General features: G+C 43.9%; 1 protein-coding gene across 1 annotated transcript; it reads right to left on the reverse strand.

The window, feature by feature from the left end:
- Nucleotides 1–18,096: 18,096 nt before the first annotated feature.
- On the reverse strand, nucleotides 18,097–19,808 carry LOC122033466 (pectinesterase-like). The gene is made up of 2 exons (XM_042592489.1): nucleotides 18,958–19,808; nucleotides 18,097–18,862 (listed from the first exon to the last, which is right to left on the reverse strand). The coding sequence occupies exons 1-2, from the start codon at nucleotides 19,754–19,756 to the stop codon at nucleotides 18,168–18,170; spliced, it is 1,494 nt and encodes a 497-aa protein (XP_042448423.1). The 5' UTR covers nucleotides 19,757–19,808; the 3' UTR covers nucleotides 18,097–18,167.
- Between the last annotated feature and the right edge of the window lie 146 nt (nucleotides 19,809–19,954).

Here is a 19,954-nt window from a genome sequence, read left to right on the forward strand (position 1 = left end):
GTGACCATCCGTGCATACGCTGTTGTTATTATATTTGTTTTGGCTGCTGCTATCTATATATGCTGTTATTGCTTACTTACTGTCGTTGTTCACATATGCTGATATGCTTACTTGTGTCGAGATATGTTCTCGTTGTAGATGTCTAGTCATTGAAAATTGGTATATACCTTGCTTATTACTTCTGTAGTTATGAACAGTAATGTAGCAGATTAGTACCAGTTCTGACCTACTATACGTAGCCTAGGATATGGTTTCAGGTATGAGCATTTGTTTTGGTTCTTTTGTAGTATCTGCTATTTCTGTATGAGACTGTATACTCTTGGCTCACTTTCTAGTTATATGTTATGTTCATGCACTATCTCTTTCCTTACCCGCTGAGTTCCAATACTCACCACCCCGCAAAAATGGTTTTCTTTCGCCAGGTAACAGGTAGATGAGTCCTGGATGCTCGGAGAGATGCCGACTGCCAGTCCTGGGTCCTAAGTCACAATCGAGGATAGTTTTCGTTTTGGTTTTGTTATCGTTTGGGGTGGTATATTAATTTTGTGTATTTTGTTTTTCAACAAGTCGATGTAAATTTTGGGTTAAGTCTGTGATAACAGGTATTTTTGTTAGTGTCGTTGTTGGGTTTACGTTCGTATCATTTTATGTCTTCCGCTGCTATGTGTTTACGTTCAGCCATGTAGGCTTATTAATTGCGTGGTGATGTTGTTTATATTTTGTATATATATATTCCAGCCGAGTGTAGCTGATGCATAGTTTGTATGTAGTAATGCTTCATATTGTCACCCGTACAGGGGAGTTGTTGCCGAATTTTTTTTCGGACAGGGACTCCTCCGGGGCGTGACAATTTAGTGGTATCAGAGCCATTTTTCGATGTCTATTTTTCGTGTTCTGGAGTTTTGAGTTAATTTGATACCAATTAGTGGTATCAGAGCCAGGTTGCGAAGCCTATTTTCACGTTTTAGATTTTGCGATTTATCTGGGTTTTTCGTGATTTGATTTCTCGATGTGACTCTTCGAGTTTGGGGACTGGACAGCGGCAGGATATCTCCGAGCATATGAAATAAGGTATATTTCTTGTGTTATTATGTCTTTCAAATTCTTGGTAGTTAGTTTACTGTTAGACCTTGCATCTAGAATTAAAACATTTAGTTGTTGAACATGATGCTGGAATTGGGTTGAGGCTGGGAATCTAATTTACTATATTATAGCTGGAGCATGTAGATTGTAGTTAGGTGGATCATTGATCCACATATATTGAATGTTGAGATTTATCTTGTGTGACTTGTTGCTTTCCCGAATGTTCCAATTTGGCAATACTTGACCGAGCTGCTAGGGGATCAAGTATAACTAGGTATTAAATTCCTCAAGTCTTGTAGTTGATGCTAGGAAAGGGTGATAACCTTGGATAAAAGTCATAGAAGATGACTTATAGGAGCAGAGATGTCTCTGGTAAGTAAATCTGTAAATGCTCTATTGATTGAAACTTGGAATTAAGAAACAGACTTTTATGGCCTTTAAAGGATGAAAAGTATTGCTAGGAGTTTTCAACTTCGGTTAGAAAATTTGTGGTCTACTTAACACTTAGCAATTGACCCTAGAATTTATTTTGTGTAAAGTCTAAATTTCCTTTGAGGCCTCTCATTAAGTCTTTTAGGCAATTGAAGGTTCTAGTGGATGGACATTTCTCAACGAATACAAATTTGTAGCCCACAATAGATTATCTTGAGGGAGATGAACTTACTCCTAGGTTCTGTTGGGCAATGGAGTTATGTGTAAATATGTAATTAGGGGCTCTAATATATAAAGGCAAAAAGGGCTACCTAGGGATCCAACAAAGAATAATTTTACCTTAATCTTAGCACAGTATCAAAGCTATTTGAGAGGGAATTTATTTATGTTTAAGCTGTTCCAATCTTGGATCTTATGTCTATGCGTATAGTAGCTTAAGGATTTTATATTTATCTAAAGCATGCTCCAACAAAATCTATCTTTTGTGATGAAGGTTATGATTAGAAGTTCTACCAATAAAGAATTTAAATTTGGTTATTGTATTCTGTTAGAAGGGTACTCTATTTCCTGAATGGCTCCTTTGAACCATATGTTTAGCACTGGGGGTTGTCCCTTGCCACACTATAGATGATAGGGGATCTATTGATAGTGTGCATTATGGATTTCAGATGTAAGTATTTTACTCACAACTGGCTAGGTAGCAGTGTGGGAGTAGCGGAAGCAGGGTAAGCTCATACCCACAGTGTCATCCTTTACGGTTGGGGATTTATTCATGATACTATGATAGAGTAGTATATAGGTATGCTGCTTAGTTACCTCTAGATAAGGATTCCTAAGTTGAGTAGTAAATTTGGGGACCAAATTTTTATTAGTGGGGGAGAATGTAAAATACCGAACCAGATAATAATTAAATAATCAGGTTTAATAGGCTAATAGCCTTAACAGAATTTTTGGAAATTTTTAGAAATTTTCTGGGAATTTTTCGGTGCTTGTATGATGTAGGTTAAGAGGATAAATTATTAGATCAGGACAAAGCCTGTTTGAGTTACCGTATTTAAACGAGGAAATATTTAATTTCTTTAAATATTTCCTTTTTCCTTTTCTTTAAAAACCCTTCCGTGCCCTAGCTTCCCACACGGCACCAAACTTCTCACCGAGCCTTCACCCCCGCGACACCGCCGACCCCTTCTTCTCTCTCCCTCTCGCGATCTTCCTCACCACGCCGTCGGCCTCTCCTCCTCACGCCAGCACTCGAGACGTCACACCACTGCCGGTCACGACGAGCCCCGGTCTCCTCACGCGAGCGAGCCACAGTCGCCGGCCTCTCCTCTCTCGAGTCACAGCCGCGGCCTCACCGCACGCGAGCACCACAGCGCCGCCCTTCTTGTGCCCTAACGTCGGCCATCATGTGCTCCGACCGGGAGACACTGGTATTTGGTAGTGTTGGTTGTCGCCTGAGGCCTTGATCCAGCCGGCCATTGCTGCCCCTTCCTCCCGATCCATCACAGGCAGCCGACCCCTCTTCCTCACATGGAGGTATGCCCTAACTGATCCGATAATTAGTACCTTCATAGATAGGTATGGATGGGTAGGCTAGCAGTGACGTTTGGGTGTTGATTTTGTATTCGTGCAAGGTTTTCGCTTGATTTCCAAATGGGCTTTGAAGGATTCAGTTGGGCTGGTTGGTGTTTTGTTCCTTCCCTTAGTTTTGAAAAGTTTGGATAGTTTGTTGAGGTTTATGCTTTGATTGTTAATCTCTTTACTGCTTCCTGGTTGCTTTGAAGACGTTGAACGAATTTGGGGATGTGTAGGTTCGATTCGATGATGTGCCGTTTCTTGGATAAATTGTGGTGTGATTTGGTTTTCAATGTGATCTTGTCCTGATTCTTTGAGGGTTGTTGGTCCACTTCTGTAGATGACTGAGGTGGTGGCGTGAATTTGTATGGTCTTGCGAGGATTTTGCGTGGGTTCTTTTATATTGGATAGTTGGCTGGTTTAGATTTGGTAGTTTTGCAAAAGTCTCACGTGAAGTAAGTTTCGTTGTGAGGTGAAGGGATTTAGGCTTGATGTGTTCCTGTCTTGAAATGGATTTCAAATTGTTCTGGATAGAATTCATGGATTTGGTTTGAATTGCCATGATTAGTTAATTGTCCATAGGTTAATGTAATTTCTGTTTACTGCTTTAGGTAGTTGATCTAATTTCTATTTTTTTTTCTACTCTGAGTAGTTGATATACTATTTCTGGATTCTTAGGGAAGATAATTGGAGTTTTCGGATTTCATTGTTAATGATATGAGTTTGATCAAGTATTAGATTGACTATGGAAGAAATTAGGATCAATTGAGGTAGATTATTAATTAAGGCTAATTAATAATCGTTTCGATTAGGGTATTTCCTAATTAAGTTGGGTTTGGGTTTAGCTAGTTGGTGTTTATGAAATTAGCTAAATTGTACATTATGTAATTTACAGGACTGTAATTCGAGACGAACACTTCAACGTGGAGATTGTTTAACTCAGTCTACAGTTAAGGCGGGTACTTCTTACTTTGCCTCCTTAGTTCTTTGAACTTAGTGCATGAGCTATTTTTGGATAAGGATTGTTACCTTGACTCCACTCTTATTTTCTTGCGCTTGATACTTCCACTCAAATCCTTGAGTTATTCGTTTCCATATCTATACAGTCTCTTGTTGTTGTCCATGATCAGTAGCAGATACTAGATACCATATTTGTATGCTTTGACTGTTGTTTATTCATGTACTATATTGAGCATGTTGGCTTCATGTAGCATGCCTGTTTCTGCTTATATATATATATATATATATGATGACTGTTGCATTGTTCGCATCATGTCATTGCATGCATGCCGCACCCTCGGCCACTCGAGAGAGTGGTAGCTGGAGTTGATGCCGCTTGTCCTGTCCTGCCGCACTCGGCCACTCGTGTGAGTGGTAGCTGGAGTACGAGCAGCAGGGACCCCGTCGCAGATGTAGCTAGTTAGCTACTATGCAACTGTCCCCTCGGTCATTCGTGTGAGTGGTAGCTGGAGTGGTGTACAGTCTGTCACTGACCCGGCCTCTCGACCATACAGGGGTCATGGTGCAGAGAGGTGGGCGGGAGTGACCATCCGTGCATACGCTGTTGTTATTATATTTGTTTTGGCTGCTGCTATCTATATATGCTGTTATTGCTTACTTACTGTCGTTGTTCACATATGCTGATATGCTTACTTGTGTCGAGATATATTCTCGTTGTAGATGTCTAGTCATTGAAAATTGGTATATACCTTGCTTATTACTTCTGTAGTTATGAACAGTAATGTAGCAGATTAGTACCAGTTCTAACCTACTATACGTAGCCTAGGATATGGTTTCAGGTATGAGCATTTGTTTTGGTTCTTTTGTAGTATCTGCTATTTCTGTATGAGACTGTATACTCTTGGCTCACTTTCTAGTTATATGTTATGTTCATGCACTATCTCTTTCCTTACCCGCTGAGTTCCAATACTCACCACCCCGCAAAAATGGTTTTCTTTCGCCAGGTAACAAGTAGATGAGTCCTGGATGCTCGGAGAGATGCCGACTGCCAGTCCTGGGTCCTAAGTCACAATCGAGGATAGTTTTCGTTTTGGTTTTGTTATCGTTTGGGGTGGTATATTAATTTTGTGTATTTTGTTTTTCAACAAGTCGATGTAAATTTTGGGTTAAGTCTGTGATAACAGGTATTTTTGTTAGTGTCATTGTTGGGTTTACGTTCGTATCATTTTATGTCTTCCGCTGCTATGTGTTTACGTTCAGCCATGTAGGCTTATTAATTGCGTGGTGATGTTGTTTATATTTTGTATATATATATTCCAGCCGAGTGTGGCTGATGCATAGTTTGTATGTAGTAATGCTTCATATTGTCACCCGTACAGGGGAGTTGTTGCCGAATTTTTTTTCGGACAGGGACTCCTCCGGGGCGTGACAATCCGACCGACCCATTGACTTAGCTGAATTTTTCCTGCACACTTAGTCAGATCGTTAGATCATAACAAACCTAACTTAACTTACTTTGTCATTCATCAAAACCTGAGTTAGACCATTAGTGTTAATCGCACCAACAAATATCATTTTCAAAAAAGCTTTTGATCAACTGCAAATCGACCAAAGCGAGTTGCAGCCTATGACAACGCCCTTATAGGAGTTCACCAGCAACGAAGTATTGCTGATTGGCCAAGCTCAGCTGGCCATATCACTCAGAGAGGAGTCACTCAAGAGGACAAGAATGACTAACTTCTGTTGGAACCACAAGGTTATTCTGATGTGATCAAACAACTTAAGTTAGGTCCTGTTTGGTTTTTGATCCCTATGTTTAAGTGTGCAGGAACTTAAGAGCACAAGAAGTCAAGCAGAAGATGCGGCTAGCAAGAAGGACGGCACGGGAGAGAGTCGACGGGCTCGGTGCGTCTGAGGGACAAGGCGCCGCGAAAGAGTACACCGGTGGACGAGAAGAACGTGCGCAACGTTCGAGAGACGAGAAGCCAGAGCGGAAGCCTGCTTAAGAAGAAGGCCAAAATTGGGTTCGGGTGAGCCTTATTTCGGTTGACCGAAATAACCCAAGCTAGCGGAAGACCCGGACTGAGGCAAGCAGCACTAGGAGAAGAGGGCCCGGACCGAAAAAGTCAACCATGTTGACTTCAAGGGTCCGGGTGCCCGGAACTTGATTTTGACCAGATCGCGTTTGATCGCAATCCACCGCGGAGGGGATAAAGTTTTATCCCCCCCTCCCCAGGCGCCTGGAACCCTTCTAAGCACCCCGACCAAGGCTATAAATATTGCCTTGGTCCAGAAGCTAAAAAACAACAAGCATTTTGTAATACAATACTTGTGTGCTCTTCATTGTTAGTTTAGCTTCTCATTTTCTTTGTTGTCATTGCTATAAAAGGCTTCTCCGCCTGAAGGAGATCGTTAGTGCATTAACTTCCTTGGACTAACAACCTCCCCGGTTGTAACCAAGTAAAAACGGTGAGCCTCATCCTTTTAGTTTGTTTCTTTATTTCAATTTATGCAAGTGTTATTTTAAAGTCCGAGGAGGAAATTTTGTTCAATTTGTACAGGGCTATTCAACCCCCCTTTTAGCCGGCCCAACGGTCCCAACAACTTCATTATGGACACTCTGTTCACCTACAATGTCATACTAGGCCGACCAGCGTTGAATGAATTCTGAGCGGTTGTCTCCACATTTTGTTAGAAGATTAAGCTCCCTATAGAGAACTCGGTTGGTGAAGTAAAAGGGGATCAGTTGGCGGCTCAGCGATACTATGTCGAGATGGTTAAAATCGAGTCACGAGCTACTCGGAGGTACAAATTCATCCTACCCGATTAGAGGCTACTACTTTCATAGTGGCTGATCTGAGTGCAGAAAAGAAGGCAGAGTTGGTTGCCTGTATGAGGCAAAACCATGACGTGTTCACATGAGCAACGCACGAGTTCCCCGGTATCTCACCAATCATCGCCTAGCATGAATTGTTCGTTTGACCAAACACCAGGCCCATAAAATAGAAGAAAAGATATTTCAGCGCCGAGTAGAACCAGATCATCGAATCGAAGGTTGACAAGTTACTGGAGGTCGGCCATATACGCGGGGTTCAGTTCCTGACTATCTAACCACTGTGGTGCTAATATCCAAGCCGGACAATAAATATGGGGGGGGGGGGGGGGGGGGGCTGTATCAACTTCTGAGATTTGAACAAAGTCTGGGCAAAGGACTACTACCCCCTGTCGTGCATTGATCAGATGGTGGACTCCACGGCAAGCTGTGAACTGATCTACATACTGAATGCATACCAGGGCTATCACCAGGTCCCACTTGTTAAGGAGGGTCAGAAGAAAGTCAGTTTTATTACAGCCGACAGAACCTTCCGCTACAATATGATGCCATTCGAATTGAAAAACATCAGAGTCACCTACTAGAGGTTGATGAACAAAGTATTTCGAAGGTAAATCGGTCGAAACATGAATGTATATGTCGACAACATCTTGAAAAATCTCTCTGAACCATTGATCTCTGTGCAGATATAGAGGAGACTTGCCAAACGCTGAGGAGGTACGGAATCAAGTTCAATCCCAACAAATGCCTATTCGGAACAAGGAGCGGACGCTTCCTCGATTACATAATGACCGAGCGAGGCATTGAAGCAAACCCAAGGAAAGTAAAGGTACTCCAAGACATGCCTCCTCCACGTAATCTGAATGAAGCCCGGCGGTTGATTAGACAGATTACAACATTGTCAAGGTTCATCTCCAAATCGTTTGACCGGAATCACTCGTTCTTCAAGGTTCTGCACCGAGATACAAAATTTCACAAGGACACCGAGTGTGACAAAGCGCTGGAGGAGCTCAAGAGTTATCTAACCTCACCTGTATTGGCAAAGCCCATCGCTGGTGAGCCACTCTAGATGTACCTGTCATCCACAGAGCAGGCGGTTGGCTTAGAGTTGGTGCGATAGAACGACATTGAATAGCAACCGATATATTTTTTAAGTCATATATTGAAAGATGTTGAATGTCGCTACACCTATCTCGAGAAGTTGGTGTATGGACTGATCCTCGCTGCTTGGAGGATACACCCATACTTTTTGTCACATCTTATAATTGTATTGGCCAACAACACTCTATGGTGGGTTCTCCTCAACCATGGAGCTAAGCGAATTTGACATATAGTACCAACCCAGATTGGCAATCAAGACGCAAGCCTTAGCCGATTTTATGACGGAGGTATAGAATTCCGAGCCGGAGGCAACTTGGAAGATCTATGTGGACAGATTGTCTACGAGGCAGGGTAGTGGTGTGAGCATACTGTTGGAACCCCAAGGTGTTTTGATGTGATCAAACAAGCTAAGTTAGGTCCTGTGTTTGTTTAACCCTTGTGTCTAAGTGTGCAGGAGCTTAGGAACACAGGAAGTCGAGCGGAAGACGCGGCTAGCGAGAAGGACGGCACGGGAGAGAGCCGACGGGCTCGGTGCGTCTGAGGGACGAGGTGTCCGCAGAAGAGTACACCGGTGGACGAGAAGAGCGTGCGCGGCGCTCGAGGGACGAGAAACCAGGAAGGAAGGCTGCTCGAGGAGAAGGTCGGAACATGGGTTCGGGTGAGCCCTATTCCGGAAGGCCGAGATCACCCAAGCTAGCGGAGCCGGAGCGAACAGACCCGGACCGAGACTGGGACTTAACGGAGAAGTGATCCCGGACAAAAAGTCAACCGCAGTTGACTTTTTGCTCCGGGGCGCCCGGAACCATTCCGGGCGCCCGGAGCTGTCCGGGGCGCTCGGAATGCTTCTGGGCGCCCGGAGCATGATTTTGACCAGATTCGCGATTTTCACAAACTGACCGTTGGGGGATAAAGTTTATCCCCCCGGGGGCGCCCGGAACCACTTTCAGGCGCCCGGACCAGTACTATAAATAAAGTACTGATCCATACATTGAATGCAACTACTTGTAATCCAGTGCTTTCATTTGTGTTATTTCTTTCTGTGCTTTCAACGCTGTAAGAGGCTACTCCGCCCAGAGGAGAATCAATTAGTGCGCCTTCTTTGCCTTGGATTAGCAATCCTCTGATTGCAAACCAAGTAATTCTTCTGTGTCTATTTTCTGTTTTAATTAGTCTCTATCTTTTTAATTACAAGTTCTTTTAAATTAGTTGAATATCCGAGAAGGGTTTTTGGTTTTATTTTGTAGGGCAATTCACCCCTCCCCTCTTGCCGGCCTCCAAAGGGACCAACAAGTGGTATCAGAGCAAGGCGCTTCAGGAGGACTAACCGCCGATCGAAGCAACAAGATGGCCGGACCAAGCATCGTTCCACCAAAATTCGAGGGGAATTTCGCAGACTGGAAGCGTCGTATGGAGGTATTCCTAAAAACAGATTTTGAAATTCGGTTTATTATGAAATATGGTTTTGTAGCTCCAATAGATAAAGATGGAAAAGACAAAGAAGAGAGCGATTGGACAAAAAAGGAGCAGAATGAGTCGGTAGCAAACAGTCGTGCGGAACATCACCTGCTGAGTGTGTTACCGCCTCAAGAGGTCAACCGCATCGAAAACTATGCATCTGCTAAAGAACTTTGGGAGAAGTTCTTGGAACTCCATGAAGGAACATCTGAAGCAAAGCTCGCTAGAAGGGACATCCTCCGCAACAAACTGATAAACATCTGTCTGGAGAAAGGTGAGAAAGTAGCTGGTTTACACGCAAAGGTAAAAGAACTAGTTACTGGTCTCGAGAACCTCGGTGAAACGGTAACAAACCGGGACACTATACGATACGCGCTCAACGCGTTTCCAAGAACTCCGGAATGGACATCAATCGTCGACGCCTACTACATCTCAAAAGACCTGGAGGTAAGCACTTTAGAAGAGTTGTTTTCTACTCTTGAATTGCATGAAACCAGGTATGCAGGAACGACAAAGGATACAACCCAGACTATGGCGCTAAACGCAACCCAGAAGGATGAACTCGAGTTAGACTCCGAAGACGATCAAGAAGCATACATGGTAAGAAATTTTAAAAAGTTTTTTAGATCTAATAAATTTAAAATGCAGAATAAAAGGAATCAAAAAGGTGGAAGAAAGGTGTGGTGCTACCAGTGTCAGAAGGAGGGACACCTAAGAGAAGACTGCCCAGAACTCAAAAAGGCTAAAAGGAAGTCTCCCAAGAAACACAACCTAAAAGCAACTTGGGATGACACTTCTTCATCCGAATCAGAAGCTCAAGAATATGCCGGAATAGCACTAATGGCAAGCTACGATAGACAAAGTATATCAGAACCTAGCATCGATGAAGGGGGAGCGACCTCGGATGAAAGCAGTGAAGCAGGGGGAGATTCAGGCTTCAAGTCCGACATGGTAAGTGAGGTATGCCTCTTACCCCCTGATCAGCTTTACTCTGGTATAAAAGCTATGACTAAATCCATGTATAAATTAGAAAATAAAAATGCCAAATTAGAAAATGAAATTTTAGAAACAAAGAGAATTTTGGCAAAATCATGTCTTATAGAAGATTTTGAAAAATTGAAAATTGAAAATGAAAAACTAAAAGAAGAAATAGAAAGATTAAAAAAATCTAATGGTTCAAATATTCCTACTTTTAGAAATTTAAATTGGTATTATAGATTTCATCAAAGTCAAATTAGAAATATATCAAAAATCTATATACCTAGGAAATACTTGGTTAATCCTGTAGGTAGGAACCTTTACTGGATTCCAAAAACCTGTTTAACTTAAAATTAAAGTCAGACTTAGCATTTTCAGCAAGGAAATTAAACAACTAATTTCTTTATGAGGCTTTGTCTAAGGAAGTGGTTGTTGCTCCAATAACCAAGAAGGTCTAGTGCCTCGCCACGACCTGGAAGCCAACTATCGAAATGAAAAGTTTAATTGACTAACTGAAAAAGCATTAATTTAAATTACTTAATGCTTTAAAAGAGTTATTCAATTTGTGTTAGAAAATATTTAAAAACTTTCTAACTTAACTTAGAAATTTTTTTTATTATCTTAGAAATTTTCAAGAAAATTGACTTAGAATTTTTTTTAAGGTTAACTTAGATTTTTTTAAAAAAAAATTTGCCTTATCATTTTTTTAAAAATTGACTTAGAATTGTTTCTTATGAATATTCACTTAGAATTTTTTAAAACACTTATGACTGTTCTTATCTGAAAAAAAAAAAAAATTTTAAAACGAAAAATTCTGAAGAGTGTCTTTACTAAATATTTTACACTTAAAAGTTCTTGTTTGAATTTACCTTAGACTTGTTTATAACCCCAATTTTTATGTGATCAAAGGGGGAGAAGTATGTTAAGTCTAGGAGGAGGTACTATAATTTTTCAATTGAAAAATATTTGGACTTATTTTAATATAAATTATTTTTATTGCATATGATTACCCTAACTTAACTTGGGTTGCTCACATCAAAAAGGGGGAGATTGTTGGAACCCCAAGGTGTTTTGATGTGATCAAACAAGCTAAGTTAGGTCCTGTGTTTGTTTAACCCTTGTGTCTAAGTGTGCAGGAGCTTAGGAACACAGGAAGTCGAGCGGAAGACGCGGCTAGCGAGAAGGACGGCACGGGAGAGAGCCGACGGGCTCGGTGCGTCTGAGGGACGAGGTGTCCGCGGAAGAGTACACCGGTGGACGAGAAGAGCGTGCGCGGCGCTCGAGGGACGAGAAACCGGGAAGGAAGGCTGCTCGAGGAGAAGGTCGGAACATGGGTTCGGGTGAGCCCTATTCCGGAAGGCCGAGATCACCCAAGCTAGCGGAGCCGGAGCGAACAGACCCGGACCGAGACTGGGACTTAACGGAGAAGTGATCCCGGACAAAAAGTCAACCGCAGTTGACTTTTTACTCCGGGCGCCCGGAGCATGATTTTGACCAGGATCGCGATTTCCGCAATCTGACCGTTGGGGGATAAAATTTATCCCCCCGGGGGCGCCCGGAACCACTTCCAGGCGCCCGGACCAGTACTATAAATAAAGTATTGATCCGTACATTGAATGCAACTACTTGTAATCCAGTGCTTTCATTTGTGTTATTTCTTTCTGTGCTTTCAACGCTGTAAGAGGCTACTCCGCCCAGAGGAGAATCAATTAGTGCGCCTTCTTTGCCTTGGATTAGCAATCCTCTGATTGCAAACCAAGTAATTCTTCTGTTTCTATTTTCTGTTTTAATTAGTCTCTATCTTTTTAATTACAAGTTCTTTTAAATTAGTTGAATATCCGAGAAGGGTTTTTGCTTTTATTTTGTAGGGCAATTCACCCCTCCCCTCTTGCCGGCCTCCAAAGGGACCAACACATACTTTTGATATCAACATGTGAAGATCGAATGCAGTTATCCATTTGGCTAGACTATCGAGTCATGAACAATGAGGCAAAGTATGAAGTGTTGATTGGCGGGCTGCAAGCAGCTCGGTATGTGGGAGCCACCCGAATCCTTATCCACTCGGACTCTCAATTGCAGCATAACAATTGTCAAGGACTTTTGAAACAAACAATGCCAAGTTAAGGTTATGCGCTAAGGCGTTTGAAAAGTTAAAGGTCGAATTTCAAGAAGTAATTATCCAAAAAATCCCCCAAATGGAGAATCAATATGTGGACGAGCTGGCAAAGGCAGCAAGCTTCTTAACCCCGATAGAGCTGGATAAGTCGATCGAGCAGGTAATGTTGGTGGTTCATATTGAGAGGCTAGCTAAAAGAGGGACCTCGAATGACTAGAGGACACCTTTGATCGAGTTCTTCTGGTTGGGCAACACGCCAACCAACCGAGAGCAGGCTCGGTTGCTAAAAAAGAGGGTCGGACAGTTCACATTAATTGGGGACCACCTATACAAGAGAGTCTTCTCAAGGTCACTGCTCAAGTGCATTAGATCGGAAGACATTCAGTACATCTTACAAGAATTTCACCAAGGCTCCTATGGCAGTCATTCGGGCGACCGGTCGTTAGTAAGAAAAGTCCTACTGACAGGGTACTTTTGGCTTACTTTGCAAACATATGCTACCCGGACAGTGTCCACCTACCTCTCTTGTCAAGATACCAGAACATACCACACGGGTCTACTAAAGAACTGAAGGCATCCATCGTGTCATGTCCGTTCGACCAATGGGCCATGGACAGTGTAGGATCTTTCCCGATGGCAACCGGTCAAAGAAAATTTCTGCTTGTAGCGGTGGACTATTTTTCCAAATGGGTAGAGGTCGAACCACTCGCTAAGATAACCGAGCAGATGGTTATCAAGTTTTTATGGCAAAATATCATATGTCGGTTCGGCATCCCTCATAAACTAGTCTCTGACAATGGAAGATAATTTCAAGGACAGAGGTTCAAAAAGTGGTGTGTCGACTATGGTATTACACAAGCTTTCACTTCAGTGGTTTATCCTTAAAGCAATGACCAAGAAGAAGTCACCAATAGAGAAATTATCAAAAGGCTCGGGGCTCGACTCAACCACATAGAAGGAAGCTGGGTGGATGAGCTATTGAGTGTACTATGGTCTTATCGCACAACTCCACGGGAGGCCACTAGCGTTACTCCATTTCACTTGTGTACGGAGGAGTAGTGGTGCCAATCGAGATTGGCATAAAGTCTGATCGGCGATAGCTGTATGATAATGATAATCCCAAGCGACGACTTATGGAGCTAAATCTGATAGACGAAGTCAGAGATAAAGCTATAGTCTGGCTGATGCTGAATCGATAGAGGATGAAACAAAACTACAACAAATGAGTTATTCCCAGATTGTTCCAGGCCAGCAACTCAGTCTGGAAAAGAGTGAAGTCGGTCAGTGACGTGATCAAGCTAGAGCCGCCATGGGGAGGACCCTATAAAGTGATACAGAAGCTCAGCTCGGGGTCGTACTATCTGTAGGACAAGACCGGAAGGAATCTCGACCGGCCATGGAGCGCGAATCATCTGCAGCCCTATCGGGTAGGATAGTAATCAAGGAGTAGAATTGATATAAATTGTAAAACCATTTATTCTATGAATGTAGGAAAGTTTAAACAAAGATTCGGCAAGTGTCAAAGACTCTCGATTCAATCGAGCAAGTTTAAGTGAGCATGCTCTCGCACCTCAAGATTATAAGCCGCGGGGTTCAGACCGAGCATGTCAAAGACTCACGAGCCGCTCAGTCATGTTATAAGCAAGCAAAGGCCTCACGCCTAAGTGTCAAAGACTCTCAACCTAATCGGGCGAGTTATAAGCGAGCATGCTCTTGCGCCTCAAAATTATTAACCATGGGCTTCAAATTGGGCGTGTCAAAGCCTCATGAGCCGCTCGGCCATGTTATATGTGAGTGAAGCCCTCGCACCTAAGTATCAAAGACTCTCGACCCACTCAGGTGAGTTATAAGTGAGCATGCTCTTACGCGTCAAAATTATTAGCCACGGGATTCGGACTGAGATTGTCAAAGACTCATGAACTGCTCGGCCATATTATAAGTGAACGAAGCTCTTGCGCCTAAGTGTCAAAGACTCTTGACCCGCTCAGGCGAGTTATAAGCAAGCATGCTCCCATGCCTTAAGATTATTAGCCACGGGGTTCAGACCGGGTATGCCCCAAACTCATGAGTTGCTCGGTCGTGTTATAAGCGAGCGAAGCTCTCACACCTAAGTGTCAAAGACTCTCGATCCACTAGGGTGAGTTATAAGCGAGCATGCTCTCGTACCTCAAGATTATAAATCGTGGGGTTAAGACTGGACGTTAAAGACTCACGAGCTACTTGGCTGTGTTATAAGCGAGTGAAGACCTTGCGCTTAAATGTCAAAGACTCTCGACCTGCTCGGGCGAGTTATAAGTGAGTCTGCTCTCGCGCCTCAAGATTATAAGCCATGAGGTTCAGACCGGACGTGTCAAAGACTCATGAGCCACTCGGCCATGTTATAAGTGAGCGAAGCCCTCGCACCTAAGTGTCAAAGACTCTTCGCCAACTCTATCTACTAGTCTGTCGAAAATTCGGACCGGACGGGGAGACGAACATAGAAGTAATGCTCCCTCTAGTGCTTATTTGAGGAAGGCATGTTATCGAAGTAAATGGCGCCTTCTCGGGCTTGAAACAGAAAAGTGCCCGGTTTGGATAGCTTAGGGTAGTAAAAGTAATGAAACACACGAGGTACTAAGGGAATACCGTGCAAACGCAATAATATGACTACCCCGCACAGCAATCTAAAAGAGTTTGACACTAATTGATATAGATAAATATGAAAATATCTACAAACTTTAGAGAAAAAAGGGTGAATGGGAAAACGCAGACCGACAAAAGACTGATCCTTAAAGAAGGGCAAAAAAACCATCGGGCGGCATATGAGCCCGGTCATAGGTTGATCTGATAATTGTCGGGGAAATGATAGGTTAATTGCATCTGGTCAACCTCATTGCCATTAAATTTAGATTCGGTGGAGGTGTTCCAGAGTTCGAGGACGATCAAGGATTCGAAGAAAGAAGAAAGAACTTACTGCAAAGAAAATCACTTGCGAAGGCTGTGGACGAAGAAGCGGAGAAGATGACGGTGAACGCAAGGAAGACAATAAGGTAAAAGAAAAAGTTAGGGGCTTAAAAACCAGGAGGGCGGCTGCTCTAAGTCGTCCAATCAAGGCTTTGGAAAATGGGAATTCATCACTATCGTTGAATCCAAAAAGGCAACCATCACATCAAACTCAAACAACCGTATGTTATATCACTCATGTGGCGACATGCAGAGGCGACACGTGGCATTCGGCTACAGGTGACATTAATGATGAGGCAGAAAGTATGATTACAGAGCATGGCCAAAGGTGCTTCGCCTTAATGGGTGAAGATTTGAATTATTTTCGAAAATTTAGGGTGTCATTAGTGGAGCTTAAAAGGCATTACAGTAAAAGCAGAGATCAGCAAGGAGACAAAAAATTGGCTAAGAGTTGCGCATAAGTAAGCCGAACGGCGGCTATAAATCCTTGAGTCAAAGAATGTTGAAAGTCGAACAATGGTTATAAACCCTTGAGTCAAAGAACGTTGAAAGCCGAACGACGGCTATAAACTCTTAAGTCAAAGAATGTCAACTGTCGAACGACAGCTATAAACACTAGGCAGTAGACATCACAGCCTAACGGCAATTTTGAGCCCAAGCACAGCCGATTGGGAAGAAAGAATGATAGGTCACACTAAATGTCCAGTCAATCAGACTTGCAGCCTCCTTCGACTAGACTTGAGGGGAAGACTTGTGATGCAGTGATGAAGGGGGGGCCACCAGTGGGTCAAAGTAGAAGAAAAGCAGCGGACATGAAGGTCAAAGTCAAATCATCAATCAAAGGCCCAGGTCCATAAAGCAAACCAATTAAGTCGAGTGGCGATATCGTCTATTCGGCCCGGCGTGACCATCCGGTTGGCCCAAATCGTGTCCGAACGGACGCTCTAGGAAAGCCCGCAATTAAGGTTAATAACTAAGCAACAACTCCCCCGGATCATTACCCCCGAGCGGGAGGCATGTTCGGTCAGACAAAGGGCAACCCTCTGACAACAATATGATTGAACGGAAAGCAGGGCAATATCTCTATTCATTACGTCCCGGCTGGGACTACTTGACCGAGCAGCGGCTGGTCGGCCGCATGTAGACTCCCTAGCTATCTTGTCATATCCTTTTGAGAGTTTGAGTCGTTGACAGCAAAGCATATTTAACAGGCAAATCACACTTTAAAAGCTTCCTAGCTATCACATCAGAGAGTTACATGATTGCTTGAGGAATAGTGTCGGGGATACTTTTTTATTTGTCTTTTCCTAGAATGTCTAGGGAAATGTGTTTACCTTTGAGATTCGTTCACAAATATTACAATGATACTATAAAATGGGTTCTCATCTATAGGCAGAGATATGTGCAACTTCATTTTCTACATACTTTTACTACAATTCTCTATTTTTCTACTTATCGAAAATTGACTTAAGCGTTGGAGGGTCATCACCGGGAATCCTTTCCCGGCCCGATATTAATACCTCCTATGTTGCAAGTTTACGCGGAGTCCTCGACTCATCAACTTTCTAATCACATTCCTAATTTGACATTATCTTTATTTTTAGACAGGATCAAATACCATTTTTATACCACATTAAATGGTGTTGTTTGTAACAGATATATCTTTTAATGTTCATATGTTGCATGCCATAATCTTAGGGCTCTAGAGGTTAGCAGTACGACGAGTCTACAAGCTGGGAAGTCGTAGGTCAGATCCTCTGATCTCTAGATTAGAGGAGGCCCTGCATGTTTATTAGTGAGATGAATTGGACCCCATCTATTTAATAGGTAGGGTACAGTCCACCCTTTCAATAAATATGCAAAGATCTAAAATTGATCCAAAGATCCTAAACCAGAGGATTCCTACCCGAGAGGTAACTTGAGAGATTGCTCGGTTCAACCAGTCGAAAATTATTGATACGCCACGCGTGAAGGCTACATTGATTGAGTCCTGGAGCATGTCACATAGTCTTATATTGACCAAATTTTGATCTTGCCATTTGACTTCTCTATTAACCAAGTCAAAGGCCTGGCAGCGTAGATCCTTACTTACGTCACATCATCTATAATTAATTAGTGTAATAATAAGCAATTTAAAGAAATTTCTATCCATATGATAATTATTATTATTATAGAAATTTAATCTTATTTCTTCTATTTTAAATGAAAATATATAATCTAATCCAACGAAGACAAATTGAAAAAAAAAAAATCCATCTTTAATCTTACCTATTCAAATCAAGATTTTTACAAGATGCTTAAATACTAAGATTTTTTTTCCCCCTAAGTGATTTTATATATAATTTATATTGAATTTTCTTTTAAAGCCATTCTCCACCATCAATTATGTTGGAATTAAAAGCACCTTGTTAACAATCTTTGTGAGAACAAATTTTTATATTTGATGGGGGAAAAAATGAGATTGTAATTTGAATACAGATGTTTAAAAAAAAAATGAAAGAGTGTTACGAATTAATCAAAAGAACAATTAACTGGATGGAAGGTCGATCCACTTCAATCGCTAGCTTGAATCCTCGAACTCCAGTGCTCTGTTTCTTCATCCCTGTTTTCTCATCCCTCTCTTCAGATCAATAGAAAGTAACTAGCTTCCTCTTCTCTCTTCTGGCTTTCCATTAGTGTAGTAATTTGAGCTCAGTATTTGAGGCCGGGCAAGTAAGTAATGCCTGTGTACTTGATCCATTGGCTGCCTTGGATGAAGGGTTCGACGGTGAACTGTTGTGCGGTTTTCTTGTCAATGACATGGAATCCTTTCCATTTGACGCGGCCGCTGGTGCCGGCGCCGGGGCCGCGGTTGCCATACTCGGCGTAGTACAGAGTGTTAAGGTACAGGTTGCCGTCCCACGGCATCCAGCCTTCAGGGCGGATAAGGTCGCCGATGGTGGACTCCATGACGAGGGTGAAGGAGTAGGCCTTCCATGGGCGACCGAGGTAGCTGGGGATCTTGAGGCGGTCTGGGAAGAGCTGCTGGTCGGGGACGATGCGGCAGTTCTGGATGACGAGGCCGGTGGCTTCCTTGGCCTCGGTGCGGCCGTGAGCCGTGACGGTGTTCTGCTGGTTGTCCATACAGCGGCGCACGACGATGAGGCAGTTCTGGAAGACGGCGGCGGAGTCGCCGAAGATGAAGTCGATGGTGCCGGAGATGACGCAGTTGCGGTAGAATTGACGGTGGGCGTGCACGTACAGCGTGTCCTGGAAGCCGTCCATCCGGCAGTTGAAGAAGGCGGCCATGTCGGCCTGCACGCGGAGCGCCACCGCTTGGTGCTTGATGGCTCCGGCTGTGTTGCTGAATCCCATGGACTTGGCGATGAAGCCCTGTCCCACGACAGCTGGAAGCAGAACAAGAAACAGGGGACTCGTTGTGACTAAATTTGGATCGAATTAAGGAACGCGAAGAGATCTAGTCGTCGTTTGATCCGTTTACCGAATGTGGCCGTGTTCATAGTGCCGACGCCGTCGACGAAGTTCTTGCTCCCGGTGACAACGGTCTTTCTAGGGCCATCTCCGTACATGAAGATTTGGTTCATGTCCTTGGTGACCATGACGTACTCCTTGTAGATGCCTGCCTTCACGTAGATCACGTACCTGGCGGAGTTCTTCTTCGGCATGGCGTTGAGCGCATCGGTTATGGTCTTGAAGTTTCCGCTGCCGTCCTTCGCCACCACCGCGTTGGGCGTCAGTTGCCCTCTCGACTGTACGGCCATCAACTTCCTGTCGTGCGGCGAGAGCCATGATGGGTACTTGCCGTCTTCCTCCAGAAGCCGCCGCCCCGGGCTCGTCATGTTGATGTCGATGTTGAAGCTCTGGAGCAGGGAGCTGAGGGCGTCGACGAATGCGATGGCGTTGCTGGTGACCTGCGCCGCCGTCTGCATGCCGTTCCTCATCGGTTCCTGCAGCTCCGGCTGCGTGATGCCGTCGATGCAGGTCTCCTGGTAGGTGATGACGGCGGACAGCCAGCTCTTGATGTCGTCGGCGCGGCTCGCCAGGTTGCCGACGTCGTGCGACTCCGTCATGGCGGCCTGCAGCTCCTCGGTGGCGTACTCCAGCAGCGACTTGCAGTCGGCGAAGGCGTTCTTGTTGAACTCGTCCTTGGCGCCGGCGCCGACTTTCTCGGTGAGGTTGAAGGCCCCGTTGATCTCATCCACGGCGGCCTGGAGCGCGGCCTGGACGAACTCCTTGGGGTCGGAGGCAGAGGAGTTGACGGCAGTTCCGACGGTGCGCATGCAGACATCGTTGTAATCGGTCCGGAGGCAGAGGGCTTTGATGGACGTGGACGGCGAGGACACCAACGAGTCCTCTGACGTCGACGGCGACTTGTGGTTGTTGTTCACCACCGTCGCGATCACGCCGATCACCGCGGCAACCAGCAGGATCGCGGAGAAAGCTCCGAGGGCAGCTTTTGCCATATCTCCTTAAATCTT

Source organism: Zingiber officinale, chromosome 11B, assembly GCF_018446385.1.
Source record: "Zingiber officinale cultivar Zhangliang chromosome 11B, Zo_v1.1, whole genome shotgun sequence".
NCBI classification, from domain to species: Eukaryota; Viridiplantae; Streptophyta; class Magnoliopsida; order Zingiberales; family Zingiberaceae; genus Zingiber; species Zingiber officinale.

Coding starts and splice junctions, on each gene's coding strand:
- LOC122033466 (XM_042592489.1), bottom strand. CDS start 19,756: ATGCGCACCGTCGGAACTGCCGTCAACTCCTCTGCCTCCGACCCCAAG. Junction 18,863..18,957: donor TATGAACACGGCCACATTCG/GTAAACGGATCA, acceptor TTCTGCTTCCAG/CTGTCGTGGGACAGGGCTTC.